At 40.2% G+C, this 20,427-nt stretch overlaps 1 protein-coding gene across 4 annotated transcripts in view; it reads left to right on the top strand.

Annotated features, from left to right (window-relative positions):
* The first annotated feature begins 571 nt into the window (after positions 1 to 571).
* The window catches only part of STUM (stum, mechanosensory transduction mediator homolog), a 71,444-nt gene continuing 51,588 nt past the window's right edge, over positions 572 to 20,427 (top strand). For 2 of the 4 annotated variants that reach the window (XM_063304291.1, XM_063304292.1), the window contains exon 1: positions 573 to 997. In XM_063304291.1, coding sequence (XP_063160361.1) covers positions 790 to 997 — 208 coding nt within the window. In that variant the 5' untranslated portion in view covers positions 573 to 789. Of the gene's footprint in view, positions 998 to 20,427 lie in introns of all 4 variants that reach the window. The other 2 variants (XM_063304290.1, XM_063304289.1) reach the window with 2 other exon arrangements.

The raw sequence follows: 20,427 nt of genomic DNA on the forward strand, positions 1-20,427 counted from the left end.
TCATCACGTCTGGGGCTAGTTGAACTCATCCTCTGTTCCTCCCCAGTAGCATTTTGACCATCTTCTGACCTGGGGGTCTCATCTTCCGATGGTATACCAACATATCTCTGGTTGTACTGATCCATTTAGTTTTCACGGCAAGAATACTGAGGTGGGTTGCCATTACCTTCCCCAGGGATCGCATTTAGTCTGACCTCTCTGTCATGACCTTCCTGTCTTGGGTGGCCCTTCACGGTTTAGCTCATGGCATCATTGAGGTGCTCAAGCTCCAACACCACAGCAAGGTAACCATCCTTTGCTGAAGGTTGGGGGGGCAAGTGATCCCATTACAAGTACTGCACTGTCCGAATGACTATGCACGTGAAAGGGAATATTAGTGGAGGTGAGGAGTGATTGTTCGTAACTTGCTACAGAAACTACTCTGGGGGAACAGAGGAGGTGAGGATACGAGAGGTCCTTCTGTAACGTGACGGTGATCCGGGAGAATTTGTGAGAACAGACAGAAGCGAGACCGTAATTCTACCGCCGGCTTTCCGGCCGGCGAAGCGCGTGCGACGAGGATAAGCGAGAGCCGAGAGCGTGCGCCGCGCGGTCTCTTTAAGCGGCGTACTCGGGGGCTTGGGCGCGCGTTCAGCTCCGCGCGTCGCCTTGAAATCCCGCCACTTGAGCTCAGGCGCCTCTTTAGGCAGGCGCGGACTCCTGCTCAGAGCTTCACTCGAGCGGAGACTCTCTGGGGCGCAGCTACTCCGGCATTCCCTCGCTACTTCTCAGCCGGCTAAAGCGGGCGTCATGGACCATGGCCCCAAAGAAGGGAACGCTGCCGGGCCGGCTGCTGGCGATGTCGCGCGGGGAACTGCCGCCGCCGCCGCCGCCTCCTCCGGCGGCGTGGTAGTGCAAGTGCGCGAGAAGAAGGGACCCTTGCGCGCCGCCATCCCCTACATGCCGTTCCCTGTAGCCGTGCTCTGTCTGTTCCTCAACACCTTCGTACCTGGACTAGGTAAGCCGCCCCGCCCTTCACAATTGCACGCCCGCCAGGCGGCGCTCGCGTGGCTCCACCTGCAGGAAAGACTGGGCGGGAACCAGGACGTGCCCAAAGCGTAGGCGGAATTCCTCCGTAGACGAGGCGTAGCTAGCCGCCCAGGTACGAGGGTGTAGCCTGGCGAGGCTTGCCGGGGGGCTGCTTTGCGGGATATTCCATTCTGCGTCGGACTGTTTTCTTTACGCTTTGGATAGTGGGGAGCTCCTTCGCTGCCACTCTCTGGCGGCTACTTTATTTCGCCGCTTGTCGCTGTTACTTGGGAGATGGGAAAATGGGTCAATTACGAATGTTCCTTTGCGAACCAGTCAAGCTGCCTGTGAAGCTGGTGAGGGCAAGTCGCGTGGAGAAAAGGAAAGTCCGCACACACGTTTGAGGACAGTAACTCTTCTCCATAGTAGCTTCTCCGAAGGTAGTGGAGTGGGGGGCACGCTCTCCCTCGCTCTGGGTTTCTTATAGGGAAAAGGGGGAGTCCTGATGGATCAGGCCGAATGTTCATGTAGCATACAGTCCAGCAGTCTTTTTCTTCGGCAGTTGACCAAATATACAAGCAGAGCCTAAAGGCATTTTTTAATTGGTATTGGTAGAGCTGTATCCCTTTTGATCATCAAGAGTTCTGTAGCTAAGAACTATAACCATCTTTATCCCCTGTGAATGTGTTTAAACTCCTTTAAAAAAAAAATAATTTAAGCTAGTAACTGTTGCTAAGTACTGGGGTTTTCAATTTGTAAACTGATTTATATGTTGTTTGTCCTGAACTCATTGTGCTTTTAGTATGGAGCCAGGAGAAGTCGGTACTCAAGAGTAATTAATTCAGAACCCAAAATATAAACTCAATAGTGCCTTTGCTTTCTCATGTTCTATCAATCTTGCTGGGACATGAACAGTTATGTGTGGGGAAGGAAGTGTAAGCAACTTTTATTTTAATTGTTAGAACATATATAGGAGCATCACATACACATTCTCTTTTAATGATGCTGAGGTTTATGTGCTCTAACCACCAGGCAAAACATTTTTGCCTTACAGTATTGCCTTTTTCTCTTGTTTGTTCACTGAGTTCTCTGTAAGAGAAGCCTCTACAAAGATTTCCACATAGTGGAAATATAAAACTCTTTTACATGATGAAAGAGATCCATCAGCTCCCTCTCAAGTGGGAAAGGAGTGAAAATGTTCCACATGGTCATTGGAATGGGAAGATTAGAGAAAAAATCAACATCCAGAATCAGATGTCAGATTCCTCAGAGATGAGATCAAGTTATCCCATAGCTGCATTATACCTCTTCTGATATGAAGATTCAGAGAAGCAAAAACGCCATCTGTTGCATTTCTCCTCCTTGTATCTGACATGGCAACCTGTCAAAAAGATGAGTTATTTTCTTCCTCTAGCTATATTGACTGCTCATGAGCATATATTTTCCCTTTGTCTTGTCTTTCCTTTGACAAATGTTAAGTTTTGAAATTATTTAAACTTGTAATGTTAATATAGCAGGGATTGAATGATAAAACTGGAGGGTTGCAGAAAACCAGAAGAGAAATTGTGGTAATTAAATGTCTTTTTTATTGTGAATAAATACAGTGGAAAATACTAGCAATAGTGAGTGAGTGGCAAAATTCCTCTTGAGCACAAGATAACTGGCTAATGTGTCCTTGGGCAGCACTGAGATAAGATGTTACAGATGTTAGCATTGTTAAAATGGCATGCTGTTTAATCCTCTTGTAAATATCAAGAAAGCCAAAGGACATTGCTATGAAATTGGCTCTAGATGTTCTTTTGCATGGTGTACTATACCTTCAGTTTGCTGATGTTTGAATAAAGAAGTGACAAAAACAGACATAATTATTACTGATACAGCAAACACAATAGCTTATTCCCAAACATTACTTATACAGAGCACATTGTTGATAATTAATGTGAATAGTCATTATATTTTAATTAGGTTTTAACTTTGTGATACGTCAATCAGTATAAATGATTTTTCTGAATTTTCAGCCCCTTCCTCATACAAGTGCTGGCACAATCCAAGACCACCCTTATTCCATGACACTTGGCACATATTCCAAAGGAAATGCTGTGAAGAATATTTTGTGTCTCCTCTGGAGTTGCACTGCAGACTATTTCCCATAAATGAGAACTGTCTTGTCTTACCTCCTGGGACTTCCCCTTTCCTCTTGTACCCAAGATACCATGATGCTCTGTCACCATCCCCTTGACTGTTATGAAGGGCAGTTTTGCTGCTTTCTCAAGAGAATCATAGTTGGTTTGCTTCTGTTCTTTTTTCTCAAATGGAACAAGGGAAGGAGGGGAGATGCTGGTTTTGCACCCTCCATTGACCAACTGGAAGGAGTCTTGACTAGTTCAGTGAGCAAATTGAATGCAACAGTGAAAACTCTTGTATACAGCACAAAACTGTCACAGTGGGATTATGGCTGTGTGAAAGTGTCCTCAGTTTATCTCTTGTGCTTGATCAAAAATGACTGCTATATTATCCATTTCTTCAGCTTTTAGCTTGTCTTTTCTCCACAGGCTCAGGATACCTAGAGATTCTACCCTCTTTTTAGCCATATACCCATTCTTTGAAGTAGCTTAGATTGAGAGAATGATTACTCTGAGGTCACCCAGTGAACTTCATGATGGTTTGGGGACCTGAACTTTAGATTGTCTCTTGTTACTCTGACACTAAATCACTATACTGTACAGTCATGCAAAATGACTTGTATCATGAAGACATCCTCTTAACCACATTCTGAGTTTTCATCAACAGTCCAGAAACCAGTTCCTTGTTGATTAATCTCCTTAGATTGGTATTTTCTTGATTGCCCTATTTGAGGTGGAGGGATGTTCCATTCTTTTTATTTTTATCTTAAATTCTATGTAATATATTATTAAGGGATATCCTTGTGAGACAATGTGCCCACTTTTGTTTACTATGCTCTTTCCTTTCAAACAGGACCAGATATTCTGTCTGATTCCGCATGTGCTTATTCAAAAATAAGGAAGTTCCACCATGTTCACAGAAACTCAGCCGATCAGAAAATAATCATAGAACTGCCACCTTAATCCTTTCCTTATTGTAATGAATGTATATTTTGTTGCTTTGAGGTTCTCTTAATCCTATTACGCAGTGACTACTATTTTCTTGCTATTTGGTTTTCTATTTTATACAGCTAGATTCAGGTATACTCACTTACTTTGCTTTTGCTTTTCACCTTACTAAGCTCAGCTATGGGAAAAAGCAGAATGTCACTTTATTCACATAGTAATTTTCCTGCTCTTCAGATAAAAGCACCCCTATCCCCATATGCTGAAACAGGAATAAGCATTTTACTTTCATTTGGTTTTAAAAGTAAGGATGGATATTGTCATAATATGAACATTTAAAGCATCTGGAAAATGATGCCATAGCTATTATAACGCCTAATTGTCTCTAATTTCTGTGGCAGACTCCTTGTATAAGTTGTAGCAGTTTTAAAGATGCTTTGTAATTTAAGGATCCATTTTTTAAAATTAGGATATAAAATATTGTTTGAGGGGTGCCCTAAGAAGGAATTTAGGCATCCCTCTGATCAGAACAGAGGATGAGAATCTCCAAATGTTGGATTTCTGCTATCCATTGAGACCAACTTTTATAAAATTGTCCAAATGGAGACATCCAGTGGGGAAATGGACTGAGCAGCTGTGCCCACAGGTCTAGCGGGCAGAGCTAACAACGTGCCAATGTTCTTTGGGCTCAGGCAGGCTTTCCTAAAGCCCAGAAATGTTCTCCAGGTAAAGGGGAACACCTGGAATTATTCCATCTATCCTCTGGACTGCTGTTTGTAACCGGAAGATCACAAACAGCATTTTGTGTTCGACTGCTAAGAGCTAGCTGGGAGGCAGGGTTGTCATCATTTTCCAAGCCACGCTGTAGCCTTAAAGGGACCCTAAGACTGGCCACCTCATTTCTAAAGCACCCAATTTATGTGTTTTTTTTAAAGTATGCGTACCCTAAGAGAGGCTTTCTACAGCAAGGAGAAGCTGGCTCTCTTGGTGCTTATCGTTATTTTTGGGATTACTTGTTAAAAATTCTTTTTTAAGTTTTGGGCTTCATTTTCCTTCCAAATATAAAGCAGGATTGAGAGGAAACAATTGTCTTCCTATTATTTTTGTACTAAACATGCTAAGGATGTTAGCATTTTCCTACACATTGAATTGGCTGATTTAAACCTTCAGCTTTCTGTTTCTATTTTCCTTTGGGAACTGTCTGCCTATCTCACTCTTGCTTGTGTAAATACTTTCTGGAACTTTTCTGTATCTTCAAATTTCACTGGTTAAGCTCCTAGGGGGTGTTATAATCTACTGTGTGAGACATGGAAGATTTTAATAGATTTTTTCTGACTTCCACCAAGATTTTAAACAGATTTCTTCTGACTTCTACCATGCTTCTATGCAAGATATTCAGGGCATCGTGGAAAATATGAGGTCTAAAATGTGCCATCAGGTTGAAGATGTGGTGGATGCAATTGAGGAATTCAACAGTGATAGAAGTGTTTCTTCTAAGAGTGAGATTGGGATTTCTATTGAGAAGCTGGATGAAGATCAGATAGTGGAGTTGGAGAAATTTAAGGGAGAGAGAGATCTGCAAGCAATAAGTGAAATTGACTTTCTGGTGGAATGCCATGAAAAAGAAGGGGTCATTATGTATGGGAGGGTTTTTGAAGAGAAGCTGGAATTTTTGAGGGGGGCAGTTGGGCTGTTTGATTTTTTCAAGAGAAAAGCTCTGTGCACATTGTGGGGATATGTAAATACTCTGGTTTATTAAGTGGGATAAAGGTTAAAGAATGTTTATCTTGGATTGCTTTAAGGGTTTGACTGATGTTATTTGCTTTTATGGATTTGGATTAAGATTATTAAGGTATTAAAATGTTTATTTGGATGTTTTAAGGATTTGATTTAAGGCTACTGTTTTGAATTGTTTTTGTTTTTGGGGGGTTATTAAGATTGAGATTCTTAAAACTGTTGTACTATTAAGTATAATGGCAGACAATTTATGTGCTTTTTAGTTTGATTCTTATTATAGTAGACAGAAATGTAGAGAGTAGTAGTAGGAAGGGAATAATTAAATAAGTGTTATCTTTTGGGGAAAGTTGTTTAGGATTAAATTTCTCCAACTCCACTATCCGATCTATATGATTTTTTTTTCTTTATTTTAATATAAGGGGGGAATAACTATACTTAGTGACTTTTATAATGTGCTAAAGTGGAATGATGTATAGAAATAATGTGGTTTTGGTTTAATATAGAGTAAGAGATTGTTTATGGAAAATTTTGTATATCCTTGCTGTTAAAAGTTGGAAGTTACATCTTTCTGTAATTTTGAAAAAAAAATTATCTTGTGTTTTCACACCTTTTTAGTTTTTTTCTTTTTCTTTCTTTTTGTTTTTTTGTAGCTTTTATCTTTGTCTTGAAACTTAATAAAATTATTTTAAAAAAATTGTTGTCCAGGAGACCTCATTTCAGGTACATGGCATGTTCTGCTCATTATAAAACAAGAAGTACATGCAAACTGGTATGCCCATGAATATAAGATTTGGAGTGATGTTGAATTTGGCAATGGGGTTTGGATGTTCAAAGAAGTGCTAATGTAGTGCTTTGGCTTGCAGTTAAAGGGAAATTAAGGACTTACATGATTTCCCTTCATTATCAGCTATATTGAAGGTTATAGAGGGTATAGGGAAAGTCCTTGAAGGACAGGGAAGGGCTGCTACCAACACAATGATCAGCAAAAGTCCATTAAAGTTTACCAGAGATAACAACATAATCTATTTTAACCTTGAGAAAGTAAATCAACTTTATATTCCTCCCTTTTACTTCTAATGTTCTTAATCTTTTGTCCCTTCAAATAATGTCCTAGAACTTAATTTTTTTTCATTTTTTTTTTGTTCCTTCTCACAAAATTCTTCAAAGCTTTAACAAGCCTCTTTTGTAAATCCAATATAGGAAAATTATCCAGGTCACTCTCTTGGTTTGTTATTTATATATCCCATTTAATTATCAAGACATCAGCCAGTTTCTTTTGTATGTTCAATGTAGCATCTTTTTCCATGTCATTCTTGTTGCCTGTCATTTTTAAAACCACTTTCAAATCAGTCTCGGTCATGATACTGCCACTATCATGTTTCATAGATGGGATAAAGTTCTTATGCTAGAATGCCTTTCGCCAAAGAGAACACTTTTTATTCAAGCCAAAAAGTTCTATTTTGATCTCATCCATCCACAGAACATTCTTCCAGTAGCCTTCCGGCTTATCTATGTGATCTTTCGCAAACTGTAGATGGGCAGCAATGTTCTTTTTGGAGAGTAGTGGCTTTCTTCTTGCAACCCTGCAGTGCACACCATTATTGTTCAGAGTTTTCCTGATGGTGGTCTCATGAACACTGGCATTCACCAATGCAAGAGAGGCCTTTAGTTCCTTAAATATTACCCTGGGTTCTTTGAGACCTCCTCCTGGAGTACTACATGCCTTGCTCTTGATGTGATTTGGTTGGTTGACCACTCCTGGGGAGGGTAACAATGGTGTTAAATTGCTTCCATTTGTACTTGATCTGCCTGACAGTGGACTGGTGGAGTCCAAACCCTTTGAAAATATTTTTTTAATATTTTCCAGCCTGGTAAGCATCAACAACTTTTTTGGAGATCCTCAGAAATCTCCTTTGTTCGAGCCATGACACACTTCCACAAAGCTGTGTTCTAAAGATCAGACTTTGATTGTGAATACTCAGAATTCTGTTCTTTAAATAAGGCAGGACCTCCCACACTCACCTGATTATCAGATTCCCATTTAAACACCTGATTTAATTTCCCCTTCAAATGAACTGATAATCCTAGAGGTTCACATACTTTTGCCACACACAAATATGTAGCTTTGGATCATTTTCCTCAATAACTCAATGAACAAGTATAATGTTAGTATAATGTTTAATTGGGTTCTCTTTATCTAGTTTTAAGACTTGTGTGGAGAAGAGACCACATTTTAGGTCATATTTATGCAGAAATACTGAAAATTCAAAAGGGTTGACAAACTCTTAAGCACCACTGTATCCAACATGAAACTAAAAAAGCACTAACCAACCATAATTTTAAAAATACAAAGCAACAAAACATCAAAGCATCCAGATTGGGAAAATAACAAGTATTTCAATGGAATAAATTGCTATTGAGGAGTTTTAGGTAAATTATATTTTTTATAGCCTCCCCAAAGTCTTAAAAGTAGTAGTAGTAAGCTGATTAAAGGTGTTAGCCTCTTTTGCAGCCCAAGTTTTTTTTAAAAAAAAAACCTTTCATGCACCATCTTTAATTAGGAATTATTTCAGACAGTCAATGTCTCAGAAGAAGGATCAGACTTAAATCTCTTTCCCAGTAATATGTTTTGGTGTCTTTATTATCAATAATTTCCAAACAAATTAGAGCTGAACACCTGTCAGGATTTCAGAGGAGCCAGATAATAACTTTCTAGTTGTACCCATAGAGGTTCATATTCAAAATCATTTTCATTCCAAAGAAAGACAGAAGTTAATGTATATGCCCAATGGTACAATCGAAAATCTGGAAATTAAACCCATAATTTTTAACTGGGAGCGGCAGTTAAAAAGAGATAATTGTTGCCTGATCTAGCATACCTCAAAGGGCTGAGATCTTACTAGCAATTGGTGACATAATAGGTTTATTCCAATTTATTGTATGTTCATAAAATTTACTTGGGTTGAGAAGCTTGGAAGTTGTTGATTATACCAAGTGTCATCAGCATATAATAACAACTTGTGTTCCATTCCAACTACACCTTAAATACCTATAGATGGTCTTTGAATCTTTGGCTTGTTTCATTAGACAATGTTAAATATGAGTTGACATTGTTGATGAATTCCATAGTAAGGCCACCCAACATTTCTAATGACAAAATGCCCAATGGATTAAAAGCATTTTAACTGCACTCTGAAAGCTCACTGGGGGAAGTGGCCAATCTGATGGGGGGTGGGGGGAAGGCTGCCTACCACAGCTGACCCACAATATAAAAGATCTGTGCCTGTGCCCACATCCCCTTAGCTACATGTGGGGTAGGAACCGAAGCATAACTCTAACCCTAACCCAAGAAGACTCTACCTGTTGGTAGATTCTATTAGAGGAGCTAGTCTGAAAGATAGGTGAGAGTCAAGCTATGTAAGCCTTTATAAATTATCAGCAGCACTTTGAATTGCATCCAGAAACCAATTGGCAACCAATGTAGTATCTGCAGCAGAGATGTTACTCTGCTGTAGCAACTATCATCGACCATTAGGTAGACAGCTGCATTCTTTGCCACCCATAGTTTCTGGGTGGTTTTCAAAAGCAGCTCTGAGTGGAGTGCATCACAGTACCTAGAGGTGATGAAGACATGGGTTACAGTTGCAGTGATTCTACTTTGAGAATGTGTGCAGATCAGTTTTAATCATTAGGGTTAAGGGGGCAATCCAGTTACGGTCTACTCAGAAATAATGACTTCAAAGTCATAGCCTAAGTTTGAGTCCACCCATGCTTAGCCATGGTTTGGTTAATCATGGTTTGTTGAATATGATTTGGCTCCATCTAGTCATTTTGCTGAGCCACACTTTATTGTTTAGAAATCAGAATGGGTGACTTTACACAACACACTAGCCAAACAAACCACATTATGATGCATTCTGATTTGTAAAGCCAAACAAAGTGTCCTGTCTTAGGCTAAATCCTATGCATGCTTGTTTGTTGCTATTCTTAATATTTGTAAAGTGAGAATATTTGCTATTACACAAATATCATTTGCACCTATTAGTTACTTTTTATTTTGTTCTTCCTAAAAGCAGTTCAGTTTGTTATCAAACTGAGATGTCAAGAAGGTAGGCTGTTTGTATATGATGAATTGGTTTTTATTCAGCATAATAATATTAGCTATCCAATACTTGTAATGGGAGAGACAAAAGGACTGGGGTGGTTTTATTCAAATTGGTTTAGATTCAGATAAATCCATTGAAAGGAAGTGAGTTGGTTTTAGAGCCACTGAAAAGAAACGGGACAGCATCTGATACCATTTACAGTTGTTGATGCTAAAAGCTGCTAAGGAAAAAGAAAGAAAAAACAAATCCATTTTTGTCATCTGCTCTCCTCACTCTACATTATTGATGTATGAACCATCAGAGCTTAAATTTTCTACTTTTGCAAGAATAATTCTGTTAGTAGAAAAAGAAACAAAAACAATCCATCTCTTCCAACTGTTTGGATTCTAGCCATATTGCTTTACTTCCCTGTTTTCAGATCTTTATAGTGGTAATTCATAATAACTTAATAGTAATACTTTTTTTCCTAGTAAGTCCCTCTATACTCAATGGGATTTCTGAGAAGATATTTATAGGATTGCACTGTAAAACATTTTTAGTTGAGATTCCACAAGATTACATCTCAGTTTTCCACCTACTATGCATTACTTGTATTGGGGGAGTAAGGGGGTTCCATAGCACACTATGGTAAAATATAGTTTATGATTAAATATTTCTAGCTTGTGATATTGATGTATAGTTCAGGTGTCATGCAAACCCAATAATCGGGTAAATTAAATAAAACATAGCTAACCATGTTGAGCAAACCTCATTAAACCTTATTTGCCATATAGTTGTTCATTCTTTCAATTTGGAGTGTTTGGAATAGTGGGATCTACTGCTGATTTCCCTGACAGAAATGTGTATTTATTGTTACCATGTTCTTTAACTGATTAGTACACTTCTTAACCAGCCCTATGACAACTAAGTCCACTTGAAATCTTTTATGGGTGTCTCCATCAAAAGCAATGGATATCCAGCAGGTATAGAAGGCCTGTAGTAGAACAAAACATCTTAAGCTTAACTTAAACTGCAGGGATCTCTGCCAATAATTAATAAGTATTTTAAGAGGAAAAAGCATAGGACAATAATTGGAGCTAAGCCCACCCATAGCTTACTTCCCTGCAGGCAATTGACCTAGCAACTCTTTCCCAGTAGAACCTCCTCCCAATATTACAACCCAGCTAGGAGAGAAAATTATTTTGAGTGGATGCTGTATAAAATTGATTTCCTGTATTCAACACTTTGCAGACCCCAAATAGGAGGTAGAGGGAGGGGAATTTGGAATTGATGAGTAAAAATAATGCCAAGATTTGAGAATTGCCTGTTTCATTCTGTTCTCTTAAAATCCTTGTATTTCAGGGATGGCGGTAACATTAAAACATAATACAACTAAAATAGAGGTAAGCAGCCCCTGAGTCTTGGCTCTTATTTTGCATACCTATTAAAAATATTTTCCTTCATTCACCCACACAAATCTTCAGTTGAAAACTCTAGTTTTCACATTGAAGTGCCAGTGGGAAGCCTATATAGAAGAGAAGGTTCAGTTGCTTTCATTCAACTATTCCTTTGGTTCTTTAAATTATATCCTGTATTATCCTTTAACATGATTAAGTCAGTTCTAGATGGTAATAATAATAGTAATAGTAATAATATCATCTTCATGACAGAAGAAAAAACCTCAGTCCCAGTTAATAAAAGATTGGTTGTCTAGAGCCAGACAGAAAGTTCCTTGGTGTGATTTTCTTCCTTTCTTTTAAACATGATGGATTTCTTAGTTTGAACCATCCATTGTATGTTGCAGATAAATGAGGGGAAGACTTTGCTCTGTGGCCTAGCTGAGGAGTCCATATACCATTTTAAATGGTGTGTGCTAATCAGTACAGGAAGGAGATTTGGTTTCCCAGCATGCTTCTGAGTTAATCCATTACCCTTTTGCACTTTCCCTACCTTTCTCTCCTCTGAAGAATTTTTGCATATTAATGCATTCTTGAATTGCACATTTTGGCATATAACGTGCATTTTGGCTTATGTAATACATTGTACAAGGTATGTACAATGGAACCGACTGCCTGAGGAGGTGGTGGATTCTCTCATACTATTCTCGTTTTTTAATAGAGCCTGGTGTCAGAACCAAGCTTGCCTCTGACTCGGAAAGTGAAATTATTTCTGAGTCAGAGGAGGAATTGGAAACTAATTGGGCTGGAATCGGAGAAACAAAACTCCAGCATGACTCAGCAGAGCGGGAAGAATCGACAACGCTGATTGGGCGAGATCCGGAGGAGGATTTGAATATGCCAATCAGTGTGTGCCAGAGACGGGCTGAAAAATGCGCGAAGGAGAAGGCAGCCCGATTGGCTGCAGGAGACTCCAAGCGCACCAAAGATCGGAATAAAAGGCAGCCGTGCCGAGAGCGAGCTGCCAGAGACAACCGATCCTCTAAGCCTGCAGCTTCGGGAGAAGAGTCCTTACCGGTGTCGGAGTCAGCATCGGTGGCCGAAGAGGAACCAGCGTTCGAGCTCCACTCCGAACACAAATTGAATCCTGCATCTGCTGCCAGCGAGGAATCAGCGTCAGCTGTGCCCAGCAGCCTTTGCCTTGCTTCCAGCCATGAAACTCCACAATCTCCTCAGCAGTGTGGGCAAGCCTTGATGTTCTAGCGCCGCCATTTGCCTTCAGTCCTGCGCACCCGTGCTTCGCATGCTCCATTGCGTTCAGGAATTTCACAGCTATTGTGTTCAGGATCTGGTTGCCAGCTTAGTCTGGGGATTCTAGCCAAGTCCAGCTGAGTTTCAAGTTCCAAGCCTTGCTCCAAGCCTCCAGTCCAGAGAATCCAGCCTAGTCTGGGGCTTCTAGCCGAATCCAGCCTAGTTCCAGTTTCAAGCCTTGTCTTCAAGTCTTAAGTTCAGAGTACCCAGCCTAGTCTAGAACCCCCAGCCGAGTCTAACCTTGCTCTGAGTTTGAGTCCTGCTCCAAGCCTTCAATTCATCCCTGTCTGTTGTTCGTAGTCCTGATCCCAGATCCAGTGAGTCAGAGATTCAGCGTCAGTGTCATTCCAGTACTGTTCCAGTTTGAGAACTGTTGCCTCCAGCCTTCGTGTTCCAGTCAGATCCAGTCGGCCCAGTTGGGATTGCTTAGCCCAGTCTCGCATATCAAGGACTTACTTATTGTAAATAGTTATTTAATAAAGAATAAGAGAATCTGTCTGGTACTTAGTCTGAACAGGACAGCTGGATGGCATCTGTTGGGGATACTAGAGCAGTAGTTTTCTGCAGTGGGCAGGAGGTTGAGCTAGATGATCTCCTTGGTCTCTTCCAATCCTTCTGTTTATGAATCTATGAACTAATACTTTTAAAATATTTAACCATTTTGCAGGATAACAACATCCACTTGGAATGATTTGGAGTGTAATTTGGATTATATATCCCATTTCAGAGTGTAATCTTATGATTTATTTGTTGTTAAAAACATGGAGAACTCTGAAATGAATAGCCCTATTTCACTCATTATGTATTATGATTATATTTTTTATATTTTTAATGTTTTAATTGCTAATAACTATAGTGTTTTTAGCTATTTATTGCTGTTTTAACTTTGTTGTAAGCTACCCAGAGTTTTTTGTAAAAGTGAGATGGGCAGCTATATAAATAAGATACAAATTAGATAAATATATAAATATATTCTACTACAATGGTTGCAGATTTTGCAGGGAATGTTCCTAAAACATTTTTTAAAAATTATAAGTGAAAATATAATTTATTGGATACTTTCCCATCCAATTCATCCTTTAACTGAACCAGATGGATTATGACAATTATGCTAAAATAGAATGAATGGTATGGAAAAAGAGGATCATTTTATTGGTGATTTTTAAAAAACTATGAGCATTTAATATTTTTGCTGTATAAATGAAAATGACCAACAAAATTAATGGGGTGTGTGTGTGCAAATGAGACGCATATTTAACATTTATACAAGTAGCAGATGAGTTTGAATTCTGAGGTTTGTAAAGTCCCAAACAAGCTAGTTGTAAATGGGGATGGAAGATAATTGATTTGCATCAGAAAATCCTGCAGATTGTTGAAGCATGAAAATGTTTAGATGGGTTTAGGAAGTGACAAAAGCAACCTCTACCCAAACAGTTTAATGAAAACTGAGTTTACTGTATCATGGGCACATGTTGAAAATATGGGGTTTGGATGGGAAATGAAAATGGGAACCTGTCCCCATATGTGATCAGACTAGATCTGGAAAGAGCACTAATGAGTGCAACTGAGGGGGAGATATTCCTAATAGTTATTCCAGTATCAAGAACAAAGTGAAAGCCTACCTTCTGGCGGTAAGAGCGGCAAAATGTCAGTATTTCTCTGCTCTTATTGCATCCACGGAATGCCGCCCAGCAACCCTATTTAAGATCACCTGATTCCTTTTGGGGAAAGGGGGGTCAGAAATCCACCTACAGGGCCGTGCTGAGGAGTTTTCTGGGCATCTGCAGGATAAAATCACTCGGATCCGGTCCACATTGGACTCCAAGCATGAGACAGGGTTGGTGGAGATACCCAGGGAACGTACTTACCATGTTATCTGGGAACAGTTTGATCCTCTTGGGCCTGAGGAAGTGGACGGGATCCTCCAGACTGTAAATGCCACCACCTGCCAATTTAGATATGAAGGCAGCCTGGGAGGTGATGTGTGGTTGGGTCCAGACAATGGTAAACACATCTCTGAGAGGGGGCATTTCCAGCAGCCTTTAAGGAGGTGCTAGTGCACCCCTTCCTCAAGAAACCATTGCTGGACACTACTAACCTGGACAACTTTCATCCAGTCTCCCACCTCCCCTTTCTGGGGAAGGTGGTTGAGAAAGTGGTGGCATTGCAGCTCCAGAGGATTTTGGATGAAACGGATTATCTAGACCCCTTTCAGTCAGGTTTCAGGCCCGGTTATGGGATGGAAAGGGCATTGGTCGCACTTATGGATGATCTCTGGCGGGAGTGGGATGGAGGCAGTTCATCCAGCCTGGCTCTCCTTGACCTCTCAGTGGCTTTTGATACCATCAACCCCCTATCCTTTTGGGTCAGCTCAGGGAGTTGGGGGTGGGTGGTCATCTTTGGTCTTGGATGGGGTTGCACTGCCCCAGACAGACCCGGTGCATGATCTGGGGGTCCTCCTGGACTCACGACTCCTGCTCGAAGAGCAGGTGGCAGCCATGGCCGGGAGGGCCTTTGCTCAACTTCGGGTTGTGCACCAGTAACACTTTTTCTTGAAGTGAGAGGCCCTTCGAACAGTCACTCATGCCCTGGTCATCTCTCATATGGACTACTGTAATGCGCTCTACATGGGGCTACCCTTGAAGAATATCTGGAAGCTACAACTGGTCCAGAATGCAGCCACACGGGCAATTTTAGGTGCCCCAAGGTTAGCACATGTAACACCTTTGCTGCGCGAGCAGCACTGGGTTCCAGTTTGCTTCCGGGTCCAATTCAAGGTGTTGGTCATTACCTTTAAAGCCCTACATGGCACGGGGCCAGGTTACTTGAGTGACCGTCTCATCCCCATCATATCGCCCCGTCCCACCCGGTCATGCAGAGAGGGCATGTTATGGACCCCACCTGTAAAAGAGTTCCATCTGGCGGGGTCTTGGAAGCGAGCCTTCTCTGCAGTAGCTCCCACCCTTTGGAACATCCTTCCCCCAGAGGTGAGACAGATCCCTTCACTCCTGGACTTCCACAAACAATTAAAGACCTGGTTTTCACTGGATCCTCTCTGTTTTACTACATGGTTCCCTGGGTGCATTAAATAGCACAGAAGCATGAACTTCTGCACTTTGTTGCCTGTTATTGTGCCACAGACACAGAAACAAATGGATGTTCATGTTTTGCTGGCTCAGAAGAAGATCCAATCCACATACAATCAATTCAAAGCACTCTGGCGTTCTTAAATTAAAACTCACGGCAGCCTTTTTTCCCATCGGCTCCAAAGGAAAGGTAAAATAAATGCAGCTCTCATATTTCAGTATATGGTTCCGACATACTGATATCTGAAAGCTTTTGTGTGAAGCAACATCTTGTGAGTTTTTTATATTTTTATTACTTGTCCATGTTCAAACATGATAGAAACAGCATTGCAGAAGTTGCATTGTGGTCGACATGATGGATGAATATATAAATAAAAATACGTCCATAAATATACAACAAATTGAAATAGCTAAGTGAAATGAATCAGTTCATTGGTAAAACAAGCTCTAGAGTCTTCAGACAGATGAAGGACGCAGATGCAATCTAAATACTTAATTGGAAAATATGTATGATATGGATCAGGATTGTTTATGAAGGTGGATGAATTTCACCAATCTCCCAAATCCTGTGTACTAAATATTTATTCATATTATATAGTTTCTGCATTGCTTCCTTCCCTAAAGCAATGAATTACAATAATTTCCCCTTTTATTTTTAATAATAGCTGTTCTCCCCAACCATTTCCAGGATGTCTATGCCCAGCAAGAGGAGCATATCCACAAAAAGCCTGAATCCCACTGAATCTTTTCGTGAGGCAGATCTCAAGCCTTATGTGGAACCCTTCTATATCTCCATTAAGTGGTTTTCTGAAGTACTCATTCCTATCCGCAGGTGTAAGCAATGGATGAGTGATAGCTGGTGGGAGAGGACCAGTGAACCACTGGACTTCCTCCCCACTGGTGGGCTGTGAAATATTAACCTTTTTTATCAGTTCATCAGTGGACCAATGAAAAGGTGGACTTCTCTTTTTTCTTTTTTAACTGTGTAAAATTGAAGAACGTTCTTCCTTTTCACCTTCTAGCCCAAGTGACAGGAAAAATGGTAAAAATGATTTCTTCTCCCAGACCTCTGGTGGACACACTGGATGGGACCAACAAGTTCAAAGTATCAAATGCAAGGGAGAGTTAATGGAGAGATGGTTCATACAAAAGGTCTATCAGTGGAAACCACATGTCCTCAAAAACCATGGAGAGGAGAGCAGTAGGTGCTTTTGTGGCATGGATGTGAGGAGTAAAGAAGCAGTGGTCTTGGTAACTATTGTCCAAATAAAACTCCCAACCAGAGTCTTTGCCTATAAGTCTAAATAAATAATCATTGTTGCCAAAGCTGAACAGATTGAAATCCAGATGGCAATTTCTTAAGCCAGTTTCATTTCCAGCGAGTTTCTGCAGGGGAGACAAGCAGCTTAAAGCTGCCATGTAGAACAACCGTTTAGCTTAGTGTTATAGATGAACCAAGCCACTACAGCTTCTTCAACAAATTATGATTAACACAAATGATGATTTAGCTCAGTTTTTGAAGTCAGTTTTTTTTTAATTAGCAAATGTTCCATTTACACCATTGGAATACATCTCTCAGTGTTGTGGGTCTCCAAGTGCCTTCCTGTTAGAAATGTTTAATGATTAGCAGCCATCCCTATCATATGCAGAATTTATGTAAGCATTTCTGGGACTCGGATTAACTTGTTTAGAGTTCAGATTTTAACATTAACTCATTTTCATAGCAAGAGACAGCTGTGAACCAGGTTTCCTACCTGTGTTTTTATTAGCCTGATCAAACCTGTCAGTCTTCAAAAATATTCTGAACCTTTTGCTACTATAGGGACGCGGTGGCGCTGCGGGTTAAACCGCTGAGCTGCCGATTGGAAGGTCGGTGGTTCGAATCCGCGTGACGGGGTGAGCTCCCGTTGCTAGTCCCAGCTCCTGCTCACCTAGCAGTTCGAAAGCATGCAAATGTGAGTAGATTAATAGGTACCGCTTCGGCGGGCAGGTAACGGCGTTCCGAGTCGTCATGCTGGCCACCTGACCCGGATGTGTCTATGACAACGCCGGCTCCAAGGCTTAGAAACGGAGATGAGCACCGCCCCCTAGAGTCGGACACGACTGGACTTTACGTCGAGGGAAACCTTTACCTTTACCCTTTGCTACTATGGTTCAAAGTATTTGTATGCATGTGAATATCTGTTATCCTTCTAGCAAGGATTTTTAAGTTGCTAATTAGAAATTAATAGCTTTATTAAAAATACATCTTGAGCATTCTGAATGCTTAGTTTTGCAAATTATTTGTATAATTTGTATTTGTTAATTGCAAAATATATACTATAACGCAATTATTACTAGAACTAGAGGATTTTTTTCAAGCCAGTGATAGATGGTTTGTAACAAGTGCTTGCAGAAGTATATTTGTAACTGTGTGTTAATATCTCTCATTAACCTTTGATTGTATTATAAAACTATATATTTAAGATAATGATTTTTTTCCCCATTCAGTCATGTCCAATTCTCAGAGACTGCTTGGACAAGTCCCTGCAGTTTTCTTGGCAAAGTTTCTCAGAAGTGGTCGCCATTGCCTCCTTCCTCTGGCTGAGAGAAAGTGACTGGCCCAAGGTCACCCAGCTGGCTTTGAGCCTAAGGCCGGACTAGAACTCACAGTCTCCTGGGTTCTAGCCTGGTGCCTTAGATAATGATTACAGCCAGTTAAATAATAATTTAATAAGCATAAATTACATTTCATCTGAATCTGATAAAAAAAATGAGTCCAATAACATAACTATAAAAAAATAAGGGTTTTTCCTGGAAGTTTACAAATAAAATACAATAATAATTGCAAATTGCAATTCTTGCCTAGGTTGAAAGTTACAATAATGGTCCAAGATACTGCATATAATAACCTGAAAATACATTTAAATGAATATAACTAGGTGTTTATTTAAAAGTAAGTATCCAATACTATCACATGCCTTGAATTAATCTTAAATGATTTTTAAATTGTGAAGAGGTGGCCATCCTTTATTTTCTGCATACGGGGAAAAAGTGTTTTAAGTGTATTTGTGAAAGAATATATTTTTCATAAATGGTTCTTGTTAATTTGCTATTTTTAAAATATTTCTGAGTTCATTTTTGTTGCCATGACAATTTCATTTTCATAAACACATTTTTGTGGTGTCTGTGTCTGCACCTATCTGACATTCTGGATATTATGTAAAATTGAAGAAAACAAATGAGTGATTTTGATATTAAACTGATAATGCTGTCAGTTTTGATTGGTGTCATATATTTATGCATTTTAATGGAGTAATTTTACCCTCTTTTTTGGCCCCAAAATGCTCCTCCAAAGTAGTTTACAGTTAAATACAATAAACAGCTCAAATGCCAAAATCAAGGGACAATACTGTAAAATTGAGACCAAAATAAGATAACTTACAATAAATTTTCCTGCAACTAAAAGCCAGAAAAAAATCTTCACAGTTCATCTGATGCTTAAAAAGAGATGGAATCAACTGCTACATGGAGTTTCTCAATCAACTTCACTGAAAATGCCCCCCCCCCCCCCGCATATGCCATCAGTATCTTGCACAAGTGTTTCATAAGAATTAAAAAAAACTCACTGGGCTCTGTTGCCGAAGATAGGCTTTGTAAGAAGCTGAGTCTGTTTAACATGAAATAATAACTGAGAAGCCAAGCAAGATCTTTTTATAGATCTGCTAACACAGTGTCAATTTTGCATGCTGCTAATAAACACTGAGTGGGGAGGGGATATTTCATATTTCAAATTAATTTGGGCAAGTTATTATCATAGGTTATATCAAATGCTGTCAGCCATTCAAGGTAGTCCAGACCAGGAAACCAAAACCATGAACACTAATACTACCTTTACGGCAAGGTTACAGTAATAGAATCTTGCAAGTCTGAATGTGCTCCCCCACTCCCCTGCCTTTACGTTGCAGAGAACTAGGGATGGTTGATTCTGAGATGCTTTCTCCATCCCCATTCCTGCTTTGGACTCAGGTTTCTTTTATTGGACCATTGTCTAGGCTGCGGTTCTTCCTCCTGTCTCTCACGGTTATTCTCACAGCCCATTACAACTGCACAGGTAAGAATTATAGGGATTAAAATATCTATGCCAAATATATAAATTGTGCCTGATTTGATTTGCTATTCTATGAACATGCACTGAGACAATGACATGAACATTCATGCATGCACATACACATGGCATATCACCTCACCCTGCCCCAGGAATTGCTGAAAGCCACATTTTTACAGCTTTGCAAGGGTTGGTACTGTATGAACCTCAGGGTGAACACTGTTCACAGGGTGGGCATAGCTATCAAGAAGGTACATCTCCTAAGTGCCACAAGATGACAGTGCTTTACAGCTGGGACTTGGAGTTTGCCAACTCTATCAGATCTTACTGGTTGGGCAGAAATGTCAGGAGAAAGACAGTCCTATAGATACCCAAATTTAAAGCCATGAATTGCACCTGGAAGCCCACAGGTAATCAGTGCAGCTCCTAAGCCTGTTCCTCTCTCCCCAGATCCTTGCAGCCCCCAGGCACCAAGACAGAATCTCCACGGCATTGCCTGTCCAGCCAGGGGTCAAATTTAAAACTGGGTATCATCCACATTCTGATGATGCCTGACCCTCATGCCAATGGGCAACCTCACCCAGCGGCCACCTGTAGATATTAATTGGAGTAAATGAGAGAGTCAATGTCATGTTCCCATTCCGATGT

Source organism: Candoia aspera, chromosome 1, assembly GCF_035149785.1.
Source record: "Candoia aspera isolate rCanAsp1 chromosome 1, rCanAsp1.hap2, whole genome shotgun sequence".
In the NCBI taxonomy this organism is placed as follows: Eukaryota; Metazoa; Chordata; class Lepidosauria; order Squamata; family Boidae; genus Candoia; species Candoia aspera.